Raw genomic sequence first — 20,749 nt, forward strand, 5'->3', positions numbered from 1 at the left:
GGGGGATGGAGTGATTGAGAACAACCCTGCGGAGAAGGACTTGGGGGATACTGGTGGATGAAAAATTGGGTATGAGCTGGCAATGTGCACTTGCAGCCCAGAAAGCCAATTGTATCCTGGGCTGCATAAAAAGGAGTATGGCCAGCAGATCAACAGAGGTTATTTTCCTCCTCTACTCTGGCTCTCATGAGACCCCACCTGCAGTAATGCATCCAGCTTTGAGGTCCCAAGTACAAGACAGACATGGACTTGTTCGAGTGGGTCCAGAGGAGGGCCACAAAAATGATAAGAGGGCTGGAACACCTCTCCTATGAAGAAAGGCTGAGAGATTTGAGGTTGTTCAGCCTGCAGAAGAGAAGGCTCCAGGGAGACCTTCTTGCAACCTTTAAATATGTAAAGGGGGCTTATAAGAAAGTTGGAGGAAGATGTTTTTACCAGGGCCTGTAGTGACAGGACTGTTACAGAATAAGTTTGATTAGTTATATTCTCTCTAAATAGTCTCATTTAGCACCCAGCTTGAGCTGTAACCTGAGAACTAATAGAAGAGGAATTGGAAGCCTTTACTTGGACTTTATTTTGCAGGATCCTAGGGTCAGATCTTTTTATGGTGGCCGGCATGCATAAATCCATAACAGGACAAGGGGCAACGTTTTAAACTGAAAGAGGGTAGATTTAGATTAGGCATAAGGAAGAAATTTTTTACAATAAGGGTGGAGAGACAACAGGTTGCCCAGAGAAGTTGTGGATGCCCCATCGTTGGAAGTGTTTGAAATCAAGTTGGACAGGGCTTTGAGCAACCTGATCTAGTGAAGGATGGTCCTGCCCATGGCAGGAGATTTGGACTAAATGATCTTCGATGGTCCCTTCCAACCCAAACAATTCTATGAGTCTGTGAAAATATCGGTGGATGATTTGTCCACAAGCTAGTGTTATGTCTGGTTTGTGGATTCAAGATCACACTTCAAAGAGACCTGGAGCTCATAAGATGACGTGTGACGTGTTGCCCTTTTGCCATAAGGAGGTAGTGATGTTTGGACTTTTTGCTGCTATAGGCATCATAAAAACACCTGGTTCTATTTTCTGATTAATAAAATTAAATTATTTTGGACTTCCCTGGGAGTTTTGTCAGATGTTTACCAAAGGACAAAAATACACTCTTTTGTTGAGCCCAAACAGTAATTATTGTCAATATAGTACAATACAATATAATAACCAAAGTCAAAAATCCGTGGGAGAAATTGTGTCCTCATTAATTGCTATACACTCCCTATGTTTGTAATATGGATTCTAAGGAAATACGATTTAAAAGCTGACATTATGAATTGTGTTGTGACACTTGATTTGCAGCTCTCTGATGATGCATGGGATAGTATAACTTCACTTTCCTTTCTAGACAGCACTGAATGTTGATGAAGAGCTTAAATATATCACTTTCCCCAGTGCAGAGAAACTATTATTTTATAGGTAATTAACTTGAAAACAAGAGTAGGTCTAAACCCTTTGGAACTCCGATATCAATAACAAAATGAGGCAAAAGGCTACCTCCCCTTTGATAATGAGTCCTTGAAACTTTGGTGGCGTGAATAGTAGCTTCTCTGTGGTGTGATTTTAATGAAAGCTATGATGTTTTTTCAAATTCCCTCCAGGGCAAAGCTTTTCGGAATAGCATCCGATGTTTTGGGGAAGGGGGGCTGTGTATACATGTTTAGTGAGTGAATTTAAATTGTTCAGCCATTTCAGCTTAATAAAAATCTCATTCAGTATTTTCATTCCGTTATGTTGCCTTCTGGAGCTTCACATGCCTGAGAAAGTGATCCATTTCACCTCCCACAACACAGCTCTAGATCCTGTGATCATAATGAACTTCTTTCCCCTAAGGAACTTACGTGTGGTTGAAAGTGCCAGTTCAGATAAGCTAGTGTGAAATATGAAAATTAAGGGAAGAAAGAAGAAAAGTGTGAAAAGAAAAGATGACTTGAGGTAGTATAAAAGAAAAAAGGTGTGCTCAGTCCTTTCCAGGATTTTTTGTACAATGGTTTTTCCTTCCTTAACTTTTAACAAATTAATTAATTAATAATAATTAACAATTCTTCTTTAGACAGAATATGTTTACACAGCAGTATAAGTTGGCTCAGGGACTGGAAGCAGCACAGCCCTGGTACCACAGAGATGAAAGTTATTTTATCTTGCTTCTTGGGAAAGTTTCATAGCCTTTTTTAGGACAGCTAGACCTTTACCAGTGGTCACATTAACCCACTTACAGCTAGTCCACATTTGCCTACATTGTGACTGTGAAGACACGCCCTTAGCCCAGCTCAAGGTATTATGTGCCAGTGGTTCAAAAGGATGTTTGAGCCCCACAGAACAAATGTATTAGCAACACAGGTGTGTTGTATATGCAGCTCAGAGTGCAGCTGAATCCCTGTTGCTTTGTTAGCTCCAGTGTCAGCAATACTCAAGTGGCCATCTGAAGCATCAACTAGCAAACTTAAAACATCACCTCAGTGGAGCTAGAGGTTTCTGTTTGAGAACAGGAGTGAGGTACAAGCCACCATGGGAGCTGCACCTTGAGCTAACACTGCAGTGGAGACCAGTTCTTTGCTGTATGCAGGTTTTGGGAGGGTTGTAAACAAGGCACAGCTTAAATTCTGTTTAGATTATTCCTAATTCTTTCTTTCAGTTTACATGCTTCCATTTTTTTTTTCCTTTATTACAAGTGTTTTGATTTTGTCTCTTCTTCCTGCCATCCACTTTTCCTTTTACCTATAAAGAAGACAAAACTTTTTTTTCTGAAGTCATCACTCACCAAAATAAGCCTTTCTTTTCAGAAGACATCTGTCCATGAGCTGTCACAGCAGTCTGTCTTTTCCTCTTCCAGCTATGTAGGTGCCTCTTCATTCTTCAGATTCCTCCTCTCCTGTAGAAGGAATCACTTTTATGTGAGAATTATTCTCAGAGAAGTTTGAAACAGAATTTTTCAGTGATACTTTTGGAAGAGTTCGGGCAGTTTTGGTCAATAGCTAATTTTTCTAGTGCATTCTCCATCTTATTTGTGGAGAGAAGTAGAATATATTTTGCAATAATATTGCATTTGTAAGGCAAAGCCTTTGCATTGAAAGACTTGTTTGTCAGTATTCACAGAAAATAACTTACTGCATTTCTGACTTGTCCTCCTACAAAATTGTTGAGTGGAAATGTATTTTTTACACGTAAATTTCTCAGATTTTCAGGTATTATTAACAAAATAAGACGTTGTTTGATGTAGAGCAGACAATTTAAAATAATCCAAAACATCCTAAAGCTAGCACATTCGTAATGAAAAATGTCAGAATACAAACTGTCTTCCAGGAGTGTACTAAAAGAAATAAGAAAAATAGATAAACAGCGTCAGGCGTTACTCGTTAGTTTTACTGCAGGATGTATAAAGGTTGTGGGTGATGGGAGAGAAAAAAAGTGTATTCTGTGTTGAGTTTGACCAGTTTTTATTTAACTCTCTATATTTTAGTTTAAGTATCATGTTGTATTATACTGTGGAAAAAAAGTCTTTTCTGTTTAAATTAATGAGCTACAGTTACAAATTACATAGTTGTGAAAAATCTAGTTCTTCAGCTGGGTGGAGGCAGCATGAGAAATAATATGTTTAAGAATTAAAAGGCAATGTTGGAATGCAACAAAATATGAACAGAAATTCAAGGACATTATTTCAGTAAAATCTCAGCTCACAGACTACTGAGCTGTTATATCAAGCAAATTATTTCTCATTATAGCAAATGCATATATGTATTACCTTAGGTTTGGTGGGTGTATAATAAAATGTAATTGTTGAGAAACTATCTAAATTCGATACATTATCAGTATAATTGTAAAGCTCTTAAGAAAAAAAAAAAAGAAAAAAAAGAGATATATTTATCAGTGCTCATAGAAAGTGAGAAAGAGCTGATTTAAAGGCTTAGAGTGTTATCTTGCAAAATGAAACTTTGCCCCCAAAGTCAAGGTAACCATCTGTGTCCATGTCTGATTCACGTACTGTGTGGGGAATGAATTCTGATGCCTTTAAATTCATTTGCTAAAGAATACCAAAATATCTGGCTAGAATAACCCACTGAACTTCGATGGTTAAGGTGTTCAAGGTATATTTTGAACTGTGAATGCCATGCTTCTTGTCTTACCGTGGTACAGCCTTGACTTTTTCAGGTAGTGAGTGTGAATCTTAGCTATGACATAATAAAATAAAAGGAATATTTTCCCTCACTGCAGAAAGAATCTTGAGCTTAATTAATTCCTGATGCTAATGAATGTATCTCTGCTGAAGTGAATGTTGTGCCTACACACAGCATTCTCTTTGGCTGTAGAGAATTTGCTTCCGGTTTTCTCATTACTAAGCTCTCACTTCCACAACTATTCTCGCTGTCTTCTGATCAAACTTTTCTATAGTTCCCTGGTAGGCACTCTCCAAAGGTGAAGGAAACTCAACTTTTCTCATGTGACTATTTAAAAAGATTCTACTGTATATTAAAGGAGAAACACCAGTCATGTGCTGGAGCCAATAATAATAACAACAGAAAATATGTTAGCTTCTTATTTCTAATTTATTTTCAAGCTCATTCATCATGAACTGAATGAATTATTTTAACCTTAGCAAAGATTTAAAGACGATATCACTATTTCCAGTAAAGATTTAACTATTCTTTCTAATCATTGGGATTTCTAAGAGATTCTGTTTCCTTACAGACTGCTGAAACAGACTCTTACAAATGGTAGCATGCTTTTTTTATATATTAAGAACCTGATCCAAAGTGCTGGAAGTCTTTCCCTTTACTACAGGGGCTTTGGATCGACCCTTTTTTTTTTTTTTTTAAAGACGCAGCAGTGCTTTTAAAACCAATTGGTTCCATCTCCCAGTTGTAAGGACTTAACCAGTATTCTGATGTGTATGACCACTTCCCTTGAAGACTGCTTCATTAGGACTTGGGGATTTCTAGTTTGCTTAGGCATGGTCATTTTTGAGTCCTCAGAAATTCTGAAATACTATTTTAGCTCTTATAAAACTTCTTCTTTTTTTTTTTTTTTTTTTTCCCTAGTGAGAAATTAAGAACCAGTTGCAATAGATTTTAAGCATTTTCTACAGTTCTACTACAGCTAGTCTTGGTAATCTCCTTAAATTTCTTCAGTTATTTTTTGAAATCACCAAATTCTCAACAGTTGCATTTCCTTACAGTCTCCCTTATGAACACAGAGAAGCAGCAGCTGGAAGACAAGCAAAAATAATTGACTAGTGGCACAGTTGGTTCTTACCAGAATCCTCTGTTAATTACACAGTTCAGTTTTGGCAACCAATACAGATTTCTTCCCTGAAAATGTGGATTGATTGCAGACTTCTACCCAGTCTCATTTAACTTATGAATCTTCATTATATCTTTTTCTGACTGCATCACAAAAAGGAAAAAAGGGCATGTAGTGTACAAACAAATCTGCCACCTACATGCATGTGTCATAAAACCAAATCTGTAAAAGTAGTAAAGCCCTAAATTCACCTTAGAACCAGAAACAATTCTAAATAGTTGTGCACTTAGATTCATTTCAGTATGTCGCCTACTTTGGTAGGATAATTATGCATTAGTCAGTAATTGTCTTGTTATATTATAGATGGATTTTGTATTCCAGCAGTGAATGTGACTCTTATATTTGCCAATAGTAATGTTTGATGTATTTTTAAATTTTTAATGTTCACTTAACATAAGGCAGTCTGTTCTTTCCCAGTGTTGTTCTTAGCTGGGGGCTTCCTTTTACTTAGCCAGTGGTAGTATGACAGAAAAAAGTAAGTATGCTAGAAGTGCAGGTGACCAAAACCTACAACTGCTTATGTCACTAGGTGTGGGATTTTCTTTCTGCTTTGCTACCATGCAGTCTTCTGTAGCCCTTGTTATGAATTTAAATGACTATATCAAATGTGAAATTTGTCTTTTTTTTGGTGTATGATACTGAGTGTTGAATATATTACCTAGTTCAATAACATCTAAAGCTGTTAGTTTCTAAAATTACATTCCGCTTGCTGTCAGAAGAGGTTATATGTGTTTCTTAAGAATATTCAGTGGGTGGTTGTAGCCATATAGCAAGTGGTTGGCTTCCTGTGCAGACAGTTGTGAAATGCCTAGCCTTAGCATCACACGTGGCAGAGATAGCATACAGTATCTTAGGCCATTAACAAGTAAGTATTTAGATCTTCAAGTACTGTGGATATATCAATAAAAGTTCACATCTGTTACTCCACCAATAGTAATGAGAAACTAATGGAAAGAATACTAGTTGTAAAGCATCTTAGTATTTGTTTTCCTTATTCATTTACTTTTTTGTTACCACAGATGAAGTAAGTAGTTTTTGTCTGTCAGGAGTTGCATTTTTCTACTGAGCACTGAAAAAAGTTGTTTGTCCATAAAATGATGCAGCGAGCCTACCAAAATAGAGGAAGAAGTAAGGAAGGAAAAGATGGCTATGCAAGAAAGCAGACTTTTGTATAGGAGGGTCTAGTTAGGAGAAGCTGCATATGTTTCAGTGTTAGTAAAAACAGGGAGGATGTGAATCATGGCTTGCACATTTGCAACACACCACTGTCTACGGCATAAAAAGGCAATTGTATTGGCTCTGAGGAGGAGCAGCTTGCCTGTTTTGTTCACAGAAGATTCTGAAATAACACTGCCAAGATTTAAGGCAACAAAAAAAGGGGGGACATAACAAAGCAAGATTTCTCCTTCTTGACTTTCAGAAATATATTATACCTTGCTTCATGTAGATCGAACAGCTTTTGGTCCCCTTGACATACTAGTGGCATATGAAAGCCCTGTGGATGGATGGAGCGTTAGATTGGAAGTAATAAGGTTGTGCCTGACTTACCTCCGCATTTGTAGCAGATGTTACAAATGTCATAACATGAACCTTTGGGATCAGACTGGAAAAAAAAGCAAGACAACAGATGTAGGCCTCTTAGTTTTACCAGCAAGTATAGTCTGACACTATATAACACTGTTCTGACTTGATGTTAATACCCTGTCCTCCTCCTGAGAACAGAATCAGTGACACTAGCCATTTCTGTAGCAGTGAAGCTGGAGAGGGGTGACAGCAGTTTTCTTCCCAGAGGAATTTTAATACTAGTTTAAAAATAAGACAATAGAACTATTACTCCAGTAAGTGTCTTATTGTTATACCTGAATAAGTAATCCATACTCATCATTCGTTTGGGGGGGAGGCGGGGGAGGAGAACGACTGAATTTAAAGGAATTTTTTCATGCTATCATAATGTTTATGCATTTTTCCGCTGGTAAAGCCAAATCTTGCAGAGTGGACATTTATTTAAAACACTGCTAAATTCCTAGATTTTTAAGGCCTCAATTCAACGCCCTTTGTGTGTCCCTCTCCCTTGCCTCACGCATCTGTCTCTACTTTGCCTCTTTCTCTTCCATACTTCTGTAGACTCTTTTTCCCATCTCTTTACAGCAATTGGATTTCCTGGGAAGCTTATATCTCACTTTAATTATTGAACCCAACTTCATTAAAGCTACAGTAAAGTCTAAAGCATCTTTTACTTGCAGCTGTCTCCACCAGCACTTTCTCAGCTATCCCATCTAATGTTTGGACAGTTTAAAAACATTTTTGTGCTTCTTTTCACATTGTCCCCTATTTGTGACTCATGTTCTCTGAACTGAAATGTAAAGCCATTTTTCTTTCTTCTTTAAGACTGCTGCCGTCTAATAATATTGACATATGGTTGAAGAATAGGTGGCGTTATCTGCTTCTTATTGTATCTATTTGTGAGAGTGCAATGTAAGTGAACAATCTTTATTAGGATCACAATTGTTATTCTTGCATTCTGTATAAATTCTTCCTCCTCCTAGATTTTTGGGAGCAAAAGGCAACATTGTAAATATTTGTAAAACAACCAGTATAAAGTCAGTTCAGTTCTGGGAGGTAGTTCTAATTCAGTTGCATCAGAGACAGTGGTCCCTCCCCTCCGTGTAAAGTGCATTTTGCTGCCTTATAGAGAAGCTAATGGCCAGAGTGAACATTAATATTTACCCTTAATTGTTTTATGGGTGGTGTAGTTCTTTTGCTTCTCCTGCTATTGATTTTAATGGAAATTATGTCTTCTTTATTTTCTGCATTGTCCTCTACATGGTGGAGGCTGCATGAAGTTATTCCTTCTGTTTCTCAAGAGTTTTGGCCAATGGTCCTGTATTTCATCGGAGAGGAAGAAAATTAATGCAGGAGTGCAGGCCCTTGTATTTTTTTCTCTGTGCTTCAGTTTAAAGTAGTGGTGATTCTCTCTGCCACACCACTCCCTCAGGTGCTGCCATTCTTGAACTGGAGGCTTAGCCCTCTCCCTGAAGAATTTCATTGTCAAGAAGAGTGGGGGTTCTCCCATGAAGAATTTTAATCACCCTGTCTGTAGCCCTTTTGAAGGAGGCACAATAGTTCCTATAGTAACTACTACAGTGCGGGAGAAAGGCCAGTGCTCCCTCCCCCAGCCACAGATGGAGAACTCTCTTTGCTTAGATGACTGGAAATTCTTGCACAGCAAAGACTTCATCCTTCACAGTGAAAAGAAAAATCTCTGAAATAAACTCTTAAAATGTACAAGTCTTAAAATGTAAGAAACAGTGCTAGTTGAGTTATCAAGTAGAGCACATAAAAATCTCAAATCTACTTATTTTTAAGGTGTGTTTAACATTCATTCTTTGGGGTTTTAATTTTAAGAAGTTCAGAAAAGAATAGAGACACATTTAGGACCTAAGAAATCTTGTCTCCTCCTCCCACCCCCCTACCCCTACCCCCAAAGAACAAATCCTGTGGGAAGCAGACTTATAAACCAGATGAAAATAATTAGGAAAGGAAAAGGATCAGCTCATAAAATTGATGAAAACTTACATGAAGACAGCCACTTATCTAGTTTCTTTTTTCCATTCACTTGAATCTTTTCTAAGGGGAGGACACATTATGTGTCTTCAAATCCATTGATTCCAGTCCAATTAACAAGTGATATAGTGCATTCTGCTTTTTTGACATTTTAATTTCATCAGTTTTAAGTTATTGAAACTAAAAAAGCTATTAAAAAAAAGTTTTAAAGTATTAAGCAATTTGAATTTGAGAAGCAAGTTTTACTAAAAATTCCTTTAATTCCTGGAGCTTCTGATGAAGCATCATAGATGAACTACTGAAAATAATAAAACACGCTTGTAATTGTATAACATAACATTTTCTTTAATTAACCGGTACATTCCTGATAACTACTTAGTTATTGCATGGAAAGTTTTGGTTTACTTTCTCAACCATGGATTCCCCAGTAATGAATACATGCTCTGTACCAGTGACCGGAAGATGGACATCCAGAATAATAGGCATTCGTGTACACAAAAAATAGATTTGAAATGCCATTGTTAGCTTTGTAAGTTGATTATCATATATTGCATTATGCATCTTACATGTAGTCCTCAGTGACAAATTTGTTCTGATACTTTATTGCTGTGATACTTAGTTGGTAATGGCACAGCATTAATGATTCCCATAGCTTTACTAAACCAAGATAAAATACCTTTCCACATATGTTGCTACTCCATCTGAGATTTATTTCTTCTTCCCATCTGTGAAGGTGGATAAGAGACCTAAATTTTGGATCATATGGTGGCTTATGGCGAGGTAGACTGGTGACATCATTTAATTTCTTTGAATACCCTTTCCAAATCAGAGGGCAACATCTCTGCTTACATCACGCTGGTTGCCTATCATTCATCTCACTTTAGATCAGGATCTGAATACATATCATCTATGCCTTATGTCCTCAACATACATGTTAGGCAGAGGACTTCACTCTTGCTGGAGATTTCTTTCAAAACAGAATCAGTCATAAATGGGATAGCAAAGAACAATCAATGGAAAAATCCATATCCATCACAAAGTGTTAAATATGAAGTAAAAGAATTAATTAAAAAAAAAAAAAAAAGCAGCTTTTGTGGATGTTAGCATACATAAATACTGGCCTTTCTTTCTGAACCTAATGTTGTTACACTTTGTCCTTCCCTGACATTGCATCTTCTGTTGTTCAGTTTAGCCTCTCAATCAGTGCCCCTGTCTTTTCTAAAACACAGCTTTTAAGCATCCCAAATTACTTGTTATAACGTCTCATAGGAAAGCCCCAAGGTTTAACAATGACATATCGCCTCTTCCTGTAAAACCACCCTGATTATCACATTCACCTGCACTGTTCTTTCATGAGCATTTGGGGTTGTTCCTAGAAATAATAAAAGTTAAATTTTCATGTAGAATCTACTTTACACTAAGGCAATTAATATTAGAAATTGTATTGTAATTTCTATAGACATTTTTTCTGCTTTGAAACAAAAAATGTTAAGCTCTGGAAAAGAATACTTAAAAGATTATAGCCACACTCGTGCTGTGAACTGCTTTGCACATAGAGTCACCTGAGACAATTCAGACAACTCTACTTCTTATGCTCTCTCATCTGAAATGATCATGTATTTTGTTGATACCTACAGGGAGAAATATTAGCCAACCCTATGTGAAGCTTCTGTGCAATTAGCCTGATATGGTTACATATTTTGTGAATAAAATGGATAATGTTCGCTTTGGTGGGGTGTTTATAAACTTTCATATTTATGTAGAACTGCTCAGGCTTCGCTAATTAAAGTCTGACTTTACTGGCAGTCATAATTAGAGCTCTTCAAGATTAAAAAAGTGAAACATGAGCTCTGTTTTTTTATAATTCTTCAGGCAGCAGATTACCTACAAGGGTGTAGCAGGATGGCCTTATGTCCACCTCTGCTTCCAAGCATAAAGAAAGCTGCTGCTCAGAAAAGTCAACAAAGTTAAATAAAAATAAGGATTTTGAGGCTAATTGAGAAAAAGCCTTTATAAGTAAATAATAGTTCAGGGGAATTAATTAAAAAGGTCAGTATAGTTTTTTAAAACAAGTTTTAAAATTGTTATCAGAGCAACAGAATTTTAAAACTCTTGGTCTGAATTTTACCAAACTTTCCACAAAAACAATTTATGTTGAAAGGTGGCATGCAAACTCTCACAAAAGTATTTTAGAGGGAACTGATTATTGTGCTGGTGATACGTGCTTTCACTCCTAGTGATCAAGGAATACTGCTTCTGCTTAATGAGAACTCTGTCTTCTCCAGTAGAAAGTCACAGTGAACATCAGTCTTTGGTCATTCTGTGCTCCAATAGCTTAGAAGTGAGTTTAAGAGGAAATCCTCTCTCTTCAGGTTGCGTGGAAGTCTTTGTTAGGCAGTCTACATTTTTCTTTTCCATAGTTTCCCACTCTTCCTAGCACAATTGCAAATTCTCTTGAGATTGCATTAAGCATGCTTAGACTGCCCCCAAGACACACTGAAAGGGATGTGGTTCTTCCTTCACCTCATGTATAGCCAGATTAGTCATTAAGGGATGAAATTTAAAGAGGAATTAGTGAGCAGTTAGAATTTTTTCCTTGTTAATAGCTTGTTATGGAATAATCCTATGCCAGGAATAGACATGTCAGTCTGGACAGTAAAAGTCATGGCCCAATGCCATGGAAAGTAAAAGATTTTAGTAGACATATTCCTCTGCTCCAGCACTAGAAAGTCACTATTAACAGTCAATATTTAATGCAAATATTGGTTCAGTCAACTTTTTGATTAACCACAATTGTGCATTCAGACCTTAAACTTTGTCAATTAAATGTAGACAGCACAAAATATGACCACATGTGAAAAAGCCTATCTAAAGATAGGCTCTTGTTCATACCACTAAAACAGGAGAAGCTTGGAAGAAGAATTTAACCTGGGTTTGGAACTTGTTTCCTTTGTGACTCCTGTTGCAGTTTGGTATGCATGCTTCAGCCTTCACCACATCCCAATTTCCTCTACTTCCTGCTACTCAAAAGAAGACATTTATTGCATGCATGCAGGACTTTGTTTCTGTAAAGAGTCTGCATTTAAAAAGGAATCTACATTTTTTAAAAAATGTGCATCCAGATCATTAGGTCTGTGAAGGTTGTTGAGCTACTTTGATTTACAGATGTTGTGATAGAAATTCTAAATGCCTTGCTTTTCAAGATTTCTGTGAGCAGCTGAGCTGTGGCTGCTGCTGGTTCCATCCACAGTATGAGAGATTTAGAGATGACTGGCTGTGGCTTGTGTGATGCAAGCCAGTTCAGTATTTATAGTTTATGTTTTGAAATTGTAGAATAAAATAACATCGTTGCCTGCTTTTTAATCCAACAGTTTCAGTCTATGTCTTCCTTTCATCTATTGTCATGCCAGCAATCCATTCAGTACAAATAAGAGGCTTTCTGCTGTGATTGGACTGTGAGATTGCCATGTTTTTGAAAGGTATCAATGTGATAGGTATTTGTGTACCCACAATGGTGTATTTCTTCTGATGCAGTTAGGTATCAAGAAATCTTGAAAGCTCGAGTAAGTGAAATAATGAAGCAATGTAGTCAGAAGATCAAATAAAAAAAGTTTGTTTCCGTTATTCTAGGTTTACCTCAATATTCTTGTCTCATTCCTCAAAATGTGAAGAATGATACTTAGGAAAATGAATGAAATGCAGAAAGTGCATATTTAACACCTATTCAGTTACCAAAAAAGAGTCACAGTGTGGCTACCAGAAGCATAATGGTTTTCTGTTTAACATATTTATGCTGGTTGTAAAATTAGGAACTGTCATTACAACTCCACATCACCTGAGTAAGTGCAAGACACATAAATCAGAGTTCTACTGCTATAAAAATGTCAGTGAACTGAATGGCATGAAAGTACTACAAGATATTTGTCTATGTGTATACCAGCCACTAGGATGAAGGCATTGATAGAGGATTTAATTGACAAATTTTAAAGCTAAGATTTGGCCCTCTGTTGTTTTCTAGTTAACTCACTGACCTTGAAGTGTTTTAATTTGAGGTATAGAACTGAGAGTGTCCCAAGTATGAAGAACTGATGACTTACCTGTAAATATCATTTAAAGATACTGTTTTAAAAAGTGTTGCACTGTCTTCATGAACTTTATTCAAGTTATGATACCCACTTGCTAAAACACATGCAATGAACAATTAACATCATAGAACTGGAAGCGATATTCAATATGTAATGGATACCCTTTAAATGCTAGGGGATTGTAAAGGAAGGATATGGGGCAGGAATCACAAAATTAATCAGAAGGCAAATTCCAAATGATGATGTGTTCAGACAATGCATGGAAAATACAACAATACAGTCTAGATGGAAGAATGAAAAGAGGTAAAGGATTTCAGGGAGGTTTTGTGATTTGGGGGGGGGGTTGCTTTTTACAATGCTTTCACAGAGACTACTATGAAGCAAGGCCTAGCAGACCAAAACTGAATTTCCTTTTTGTTTCTAGAAGATGATAAATGAAATGACCATACAAAGTACAGTGCTAACTGATAGCAATCATAATGGGAATACTGATAATCTTTACAGTGCTTTATATTTTGTTTAGTCATACAACTAAAGCTAAAGTTTCTCTCAGAAATATAGGTACAACTCCGGTTTAAGCAAACATTTGATATTGTATCTGGAGGCAGAGTAAGGACAAAAGAAGGATCATCTTTAAGTCTGCCTGCAAAAAGGAAAGTTAAAGGAGTCTAAGTTGCTTGAAAATTTAATGTGGTCTCTTTTTTTCATGAAATAAGCATTGCTGTTTATAGTAGGCTTCACTACAGCTATAGAAAAGATGAAACATTGCAAAGAGAAGCAAAATGATTTAGAATCAGAAGGCTGATAGAGAAAAATATAAGACCGACTAAGTACCTAAAACTTGTAAAATGATAATATTATGCGGACATGTCTGGTCAGTCACTATACTAACTGAAGTTAAAAAAAAAACCAAACAAGTACAGCAGTTGGTCTATTACCAACTTTAGTTGCAATGTAAAGCAGAAGTCTTGAAGAAGACTTTTCTCTTAGGTTGTTGGCATCTATGTCCTTGAATGCCTTCAGAGAAAAGAGGAGGACTTAGAAAATACTGGCTGTACAGCAGTCACCATTTGTAATTATGAGCTATTGCCTGAATCTATTAGCAATGAAGCCACCTGTTTGCCCAGTATAAATAGCTTAGAATTTCCTGCAAGGAAATTACATGAAGCATCAATAAGGAATGATATTACATTTTTAGGTCAATATGACTATCATTACTTGGCATTTATCTTTTCTTACTGATATCATGTTTGGCAGCCAGTATCATAGAAGACTAAGAAATTGTTGCTCTGTATTTTGTTTTCATTGGTGTTAAATTAGCCTGTTCTGTAATGGCAGTCATCCATTCTGCTTGTTTTAGCGGATCCCTGTTATTTCATTTTTCTTATCACACGTTGTAAACAGAGCAATACGTAGAGATGCACTAGTGCTGTGATGGTTCCAGAGGCATTAGACCATCACGCTCTTTGGATGTAAATGTTTTTCTGTGCACTTTAGAAGGGTGCAGGATGAACTTCACCTCTTCTCTCTTCTATGGGTATGCCTGGCTTTGACACTAAGACAGGAGAGGAAGGGAAAGTTCCTGCAGCCCTGTGCCCTCTTCTCCGTGCTCTAGCTTTCTCTGGTCATGTGGCAAAGACAGCCTAGACCCAAGAAGAAACATCAGCTTGCAGTAGATGCCTACATTTGGTTATACTCAGACTCGATTGCTGGCTTTGTGCTCCTGGCATAGAAAGTTTAACGAAATAGTAGTTTTATGATTTCTCAGCCTTTTTTGTACTCACTACTGCCTTTGAAACATAACACCTTATTACTCACTTGGTACTTTTAAACTATATAATTTAAAAGTAGAAGCTGAAGTTTCAAGTACGTGTTCCAGCAACTAACATGGATATCTGGGATACTATAATACTTCCCTATGCTTAGCAATAACTTTGATATCTCAGATGTGTTTACAAATGTTGACTTTTTAATGTTGTGTTTACTTCATTTCAGTTTCAAATAAGATGAATAACATATTCAGATAAATCTCTCATATCTTCCTACCTCCTGAGTAATATTTAGTTCTCATTCCCACATTTCAAAACATTTCCATTATGTGTAGCTTCTTTTTCAATAGTATTTTTCACTAAATTCTGCATGCTGTCATCACCATGTACAAAAAAACCTTCTACAGGGACTTGGGATATATTTGAATAAATGATTAATTTCCAGAGTTCTTGGATATTTAAATAGGGGTGGGTTTTTTTTTTTTGGGGGGGGGGGCAGGGGGGATATTTTTATCCTTCAAATTTGAGTCACTGAAAATTACATACAAATTTTATTTACTATATGCAAGGCAAATTTGAAATTAACACTGGTGTATAAAATGCGAAACATATTTAAATAGTTAATGTCAAATGGTATGATCAGGAGCACATTAGACGTGAATGTACAGACCTTGCAACATAACTGTTTTTTATTCAGTTATAGGTGCCCAGCGCAGGAGAAGTCCCAGTGCCCTTGCCATTGAAGTATTTGAATCACATTTGGGAAGTCATATTTTACAGGTAAAAAAATGGCTTTTCCAAGAAAAATCAAAATAACTAGCTAGTCATATTTCTGCTAATAATTTAAATAGTATTGTTTTCAGCACTTATATTAATGAGGTTTTTTTTTTTAAGCTCATATTTCCTTCTCTTTAGAAAGCCCATGATTGGGAGAATGTTAATGAGACGGAGGGCAAGTATTATTTAGCAGAATCATAATATTTTGCTGTTTAGAACTGTGCAATAAGTGTTTGCTCACAGAATGCCTTTATGTATTTGTATGTATGTGTGCACAAAACAGTATTTTGTGTTGGTAATTTGATTTGCCTTATGTGTCACGTATAGATTTAGGGTTTTTTTCCCTCACTTTGGTTTATAAGCACTGCTTTCCTCCCTGATATCCCAGTTGTCACAATTATATATCACAAATTTGCAACAATCTGCAAAGAGAAAAAAATGAACAGTGGCATGCCTCTTAGGTGTCCTTAGCAATGAGATAAAAACTAATCTGATATTTGTCAAAGAGTTTAGTCACACTGTACAAGTTGTTATATTCCAGGAAGATTAAACTGAAAAACAATGACCTGATGGAAACATTCTTATGCATGCTTTGTTTGGTCAGGGTTACTACAACCTTTCTTAGGTTGTGGTAATCAAACATGGAGCAGAAGCAGTTAAGAACAAAATGTGATGTGTTTTGTCAGCAGGGCGAAAAACCCAGCACTATGGAAATAAAAACCGTGTAGTCTTTTCTAAGTGCGGCACTGAATAACTACTGTTATTTAACAACGTACACAGCTTCTCAATGCAAATATATTGCTTGGTGTATTATCTTTTGAGAGGTACAAAAGAGGTAAATTAGGATATTATCATGAGAAATATTCCACTTAATTTGAAATGATTGAGAGCTATTTCTCTGTACTACCTCAGCTGTGGCATTCAAAAGCACTATGGATAATGTCAGATTTTTCACATCTTTATAAAGTAACTAAATGCAGAATAGCAACAAAGATAATTTTAGGAAAACAAGAAAACATGAAATTAACTAGTAGAATGAATTTCTCTTTGGAACAAAAATCATGAATGAAATTATTTACTTAGTTGTACACCTTTGGCAGAGGTCTAGGTCAAGTTTTTGATTCTGTAAGCAAATACTTGTGTTTTAGTTACTGTATCAAAGACATCTGCATCAGTATCTACAGCCCTGTGTTTGCATATTAGACAGAAACACTGTCATGCTGTCTCATAAATGTAGAAAAAATGAAGAAATAGCAGTTTTGTGATATTTCAGTTTAAGTAATTTGTCAGTGTGTTATTTTGAGTATGGAAACATGTACTATATATCCTAAAGGTATGTTTATTACAATATGAATTAGAACAATTATCTAGATAAAACCTCATTGAGACTGATTTATATACACTTCTTAAGTATTAGGTATGACCCTTTATGGATGAAAATGAAAATACATAGGATGGCCACTTTGAAAACTACGTGACGTTTGAGTTTTTCACTTATTGCGTATTAAAGCAATTAGTGATTTTATTACTTATTTAAGCTAGATTCTCCTTTTGGATTTTATTTTTTGTACTTATATGTGATAAATTAAGGTGTTTTCGGGATATAACTTTATCATGCTACTAGTAAAAAAACCCCTGTATTGCAGTTGTACCTGTAATTGAGGATTTTCAGTCAAAATTACCATCAGCATCATATTGAATGTCTGTTGAGGTGTGGCCTTTTCAGAGAGGGTGGTGCTTTTACCAAATTACTCCCATTAATCTCTCAATTGATAATAGAAAGTTCCACTCTGACATTTAAAAGAGAATAGACTCTTGATGATGGATAAAGGACAAAATGAATTAATAATGGTGGCAAGTTTATCATGATATGTTAAAAATCTTGTCTTATTTTAGCAGAGTAATCAACACTTGGAAGGAAGGTCTATGTCATGCATTCAAATGCACCGCTTTTAACATATCTGAACAAACTTCAAAGTACTGCCTTGTGGTCTTATAGGTAGAAAGATAATCTCCAGAATACAAAGTGGTTTGTAAAACAACAGTCAAACAGATTCCGTGGTGGAATACAGTTCTAACAAGTTCTCATTTAGTCTGCTGCTCCTAGAAATGATTTCAAAGCCGTATTATGATAAGTATTGTTTGCAAGTGAAGTAAACAACCTTGATTATACCTTGGGAATAGCTGTGTTTGATTTCAGAGTCTGCTATCTGAGGTAGTTGAATTAATAGTTAGTTTGTTTAATCCCTTTTGCTATTAATATTTTGAAGACTGGGTTAAGTGTAAGCTCAGAAATTAAGAAGCCTCTCTAATCTTTCTAATATTTTGATACTTCAATATTTATTGAGAGACACATGAGAAGCATAATACAGTATGTTTTTAAAAAGTAGATATAGTTTATTTATAGTCACGTTGTAAAAAGAGAAATGGAGGTGCATCTTGTGATATTTTACATCTTGATTCTACAAGCAAGTAGTGTCAGTTAGTCATGTCAAAAAATTTCCAAGCCATAGCTGATTGCTGTATATCATGCTGAATAGATGCCCACAGCAGGTTTGAAGCCAAAGACGCTGTCCACTGTGTGCTTGTGGGAAAAAAGACACCACAAAACGTGAATGACCAAGTGCTATTATATCAGAATCTTCATGTCAGGGCAAAAAGACTTCTAAATGTTTTTTAAGTAAAATCACCTGAACAATGAACAGTAGAAATGCTTGTAATAGAGAAGAAAAATAGATAATGGCAATACATTAATTAATTTTTTACTAGACTTTAATTTGCCAAATTGTATGCTTCGTTATCTTCTACATTCTTCTTCTACAAAGAATGTGAATAGACTTTAGTAAAGACATCCTCAGTTTTATAATTCTGTATATATATCTTATATTTGTTTATTAAATAAATCCAGTAAAAAAGTATTACTTCTGGTACCTGCTATTCAAAAACTTGGCTGAAACTAGTTGTAAAAATTAGCAAGACGTTTATAATTTTTTTCAAGGCCCCTGGATTTTTTCTGTAACTTCATTGCTGTTGAGAAGGTGTGGAAAAGGGTCAGTAACCCCATATTCTTCATATAATCAGGAATGATCAGGAAATGTAGAACTAAATATAGAGAAAAGGGAAAGTTACTGAATATATTTGCATATGCAAATTAGCTTAATTGATACTGCTTGCCTCTACAGGGATTTTTCATTACAAACTGGAGTGCTACATTGTTCAGCTCATATTGAGTAATTTAGTAACTAATGAGACCAGTTTGCACTAATTTGCATATGATAAATGAGCTTAATTGCAGTAAATAACTTGGAGGCATAATTACTTAATTTTCCTGTGTTGCATGGCTTTTAAGTTCACGTATGAACAACTCAAGATAATTTTGCATATTTAAATTAGTTGCTTTTAAAATTCTTGAACAAAAAAGAACACACCTTACAATTTGAACTGTAAACCAATTAAAAGTAAAATTTACAGTATTTTCAAATAAAATTTAATATTTTAAAAAATATATATTTCTTCCTTTAAAAATACTAATGCCTTCTTAAAGAATAAATATTTGGAATTGAACACAATGGAATAGTTTTAAAGTCAGAACAGCATAGAAAGATGGTATTAGTAATAATAATAGAACTGTGTATCTGAACTGTAGTGAGCGGTAACATTTTGTATTCCTGCATACAAAAGTGATAACTTTCATAATTGCATTCTTTGCTTCAGCAGTGCCTATTCAACTGTTGAGAAACTGTAACACTTTCATATAGCATTATATTACTGTACATCATAACTTAGACACTAGTTGTCTTAAATGGTCTATACTGTCCTACCTCTACCTAGTTCTGTGTGAAGAAGTCCTTAAATCAGAGAGATACTGAAGCGTCAGTGCAACAAAGATGTCTCTTTTTTTCTCTTTCTTTTTTCCTTTTTTTTTGGGGGGGGGGTGTACTTGGTCAATGGTGAAAGATCTCATTTCATTTCTGCTATGTCCCTAAAGTTACTGCCCATTAGATACTTTCGATAGAATTGATAGAATTGAACTACTGAACTAGACAGGAAAAAATCTCAAATGCCCAACTACCAATCTTATGAACAATTCAGTCCCATAGCAAAATCTGTTGTGCATCTATGATTATCTATGATTTACAAGTGGATGGCAATCACTGAATTCTCCATCTATGCCATAAAGGGGCCCACCTACCTTCCTAGAAGCTTTTTCTAAGCCTTGTTGAACGATATCTTGGAAATTTTATGCGACTTGCATTTCCCTTTCACTTTATATTGTACCTTTTTCTGCCATTAAGGAAGTATTTTGTGATGAGCAAAGGTCTTAGTAATTGCAGTATCAGATGCAATGAGGGGAAAAAAAAAAGATCAGGTTCCTATTAAGATCAAAGGAAAGACAGCCTCAGCACAAACATTCTGACTCTATAGGCTGTATTCTTCATCATCACTGAGTCAAGAGCCACAAGATATGAACCACTTAGCTTGGTTGGAGTGATTCACAATTCAGAGAGGATACCTGTAGTGGATGTGTCCAAGATGACCCAGCAAAGTCATCTGTAGTACGTACAAGGCCTGTAAGCCCTTGTTTTACTTCCTAGCAGCCTCTGTATCAGCACAGACTTGATCATGTAATTTAACCCTAGAATGGGAGCAGAATTTGAACTACTTGGAAGCTACATATGGCTCAACTGCTGCAATTTGGCCTCTCTCCATGCAGTGGTCCCAGGCTTTCTGTGAATGAAAGGCAATCTGATATTTTGTAAACATACTTCACATCCTTTTCACTCCACTGGAAGCCTCATCTTGTGGTTGGAACTTCATGGAGATGTAATCGTGTCTTTACCTCCACCCTATAGAGGAATAACATCCATTGACGTTATTTCAGCTTTTCTGTATTTAAAGTCAACAGACAAACAAACCACCCACAGACTATGAACATAAGAAGCCTGATGAATTGCTAGCATTGTGAACAATTGAAAGATGTCCCTCATTCTGATAGCTTTATATATTTTTTTTTAAATTACTTTTATTAATGCATCCAGCACTGTAACAGTAAAAGTAACGTGAAATGATACAAATATAGCCTGTATGTCAACATAGTATACTACTGTTCTTCAGAGTGGGTCCCTTATTAATTGTGAGGTAAATGTGCAGGATGAATGCAGCATCTCTGGTTTTTGGTGAATCATTCCAGGTGATGACACTACCATATAG

At 35.9% G+C, this 20,749-nt stretch overlaps 1 protein-coding gene across 1 annotated transcript in view; it reads left to right on the forward strand.

Moving 5' to 3' along the window:
- NPAS3 (neuronal PAS domain protein 3) overlaps nt 1–20,749 on the forward strand; it is a 625,842-nt gene that overhangs the window by 296,973 nt on the left and 308,120 nt on the right. The window contains exon 4 of the mRNA XM_010583986.1: nt 15,459–15,541. Within this exon, the coding sequence (XP_010582288.1) occupies nt 15,459–15,541 (83 nt within the window). The remainder of the gene's footprint in view (nt 1–15,458; nt 15,542–20,749) is intronic.

The sequence above is a fragment of the Haliaeetus leucocephalus genome, unplaced genomic scaffold, assembly GCF_000737465.1.
Source record: "Haliaeetus leucocephalus isolate CR32 unplaced genomic scaffold, Haliaeetus_leucocephalus-4.0 Scaffold932, whole genome shotgun sequence".
Lineage (NCBI taxonomy): Eukaryota > Metazoa > Chordata > Aves > Accipitriformes > Accipitridae > Haliaeetus > Haliaeetus leucocephalus.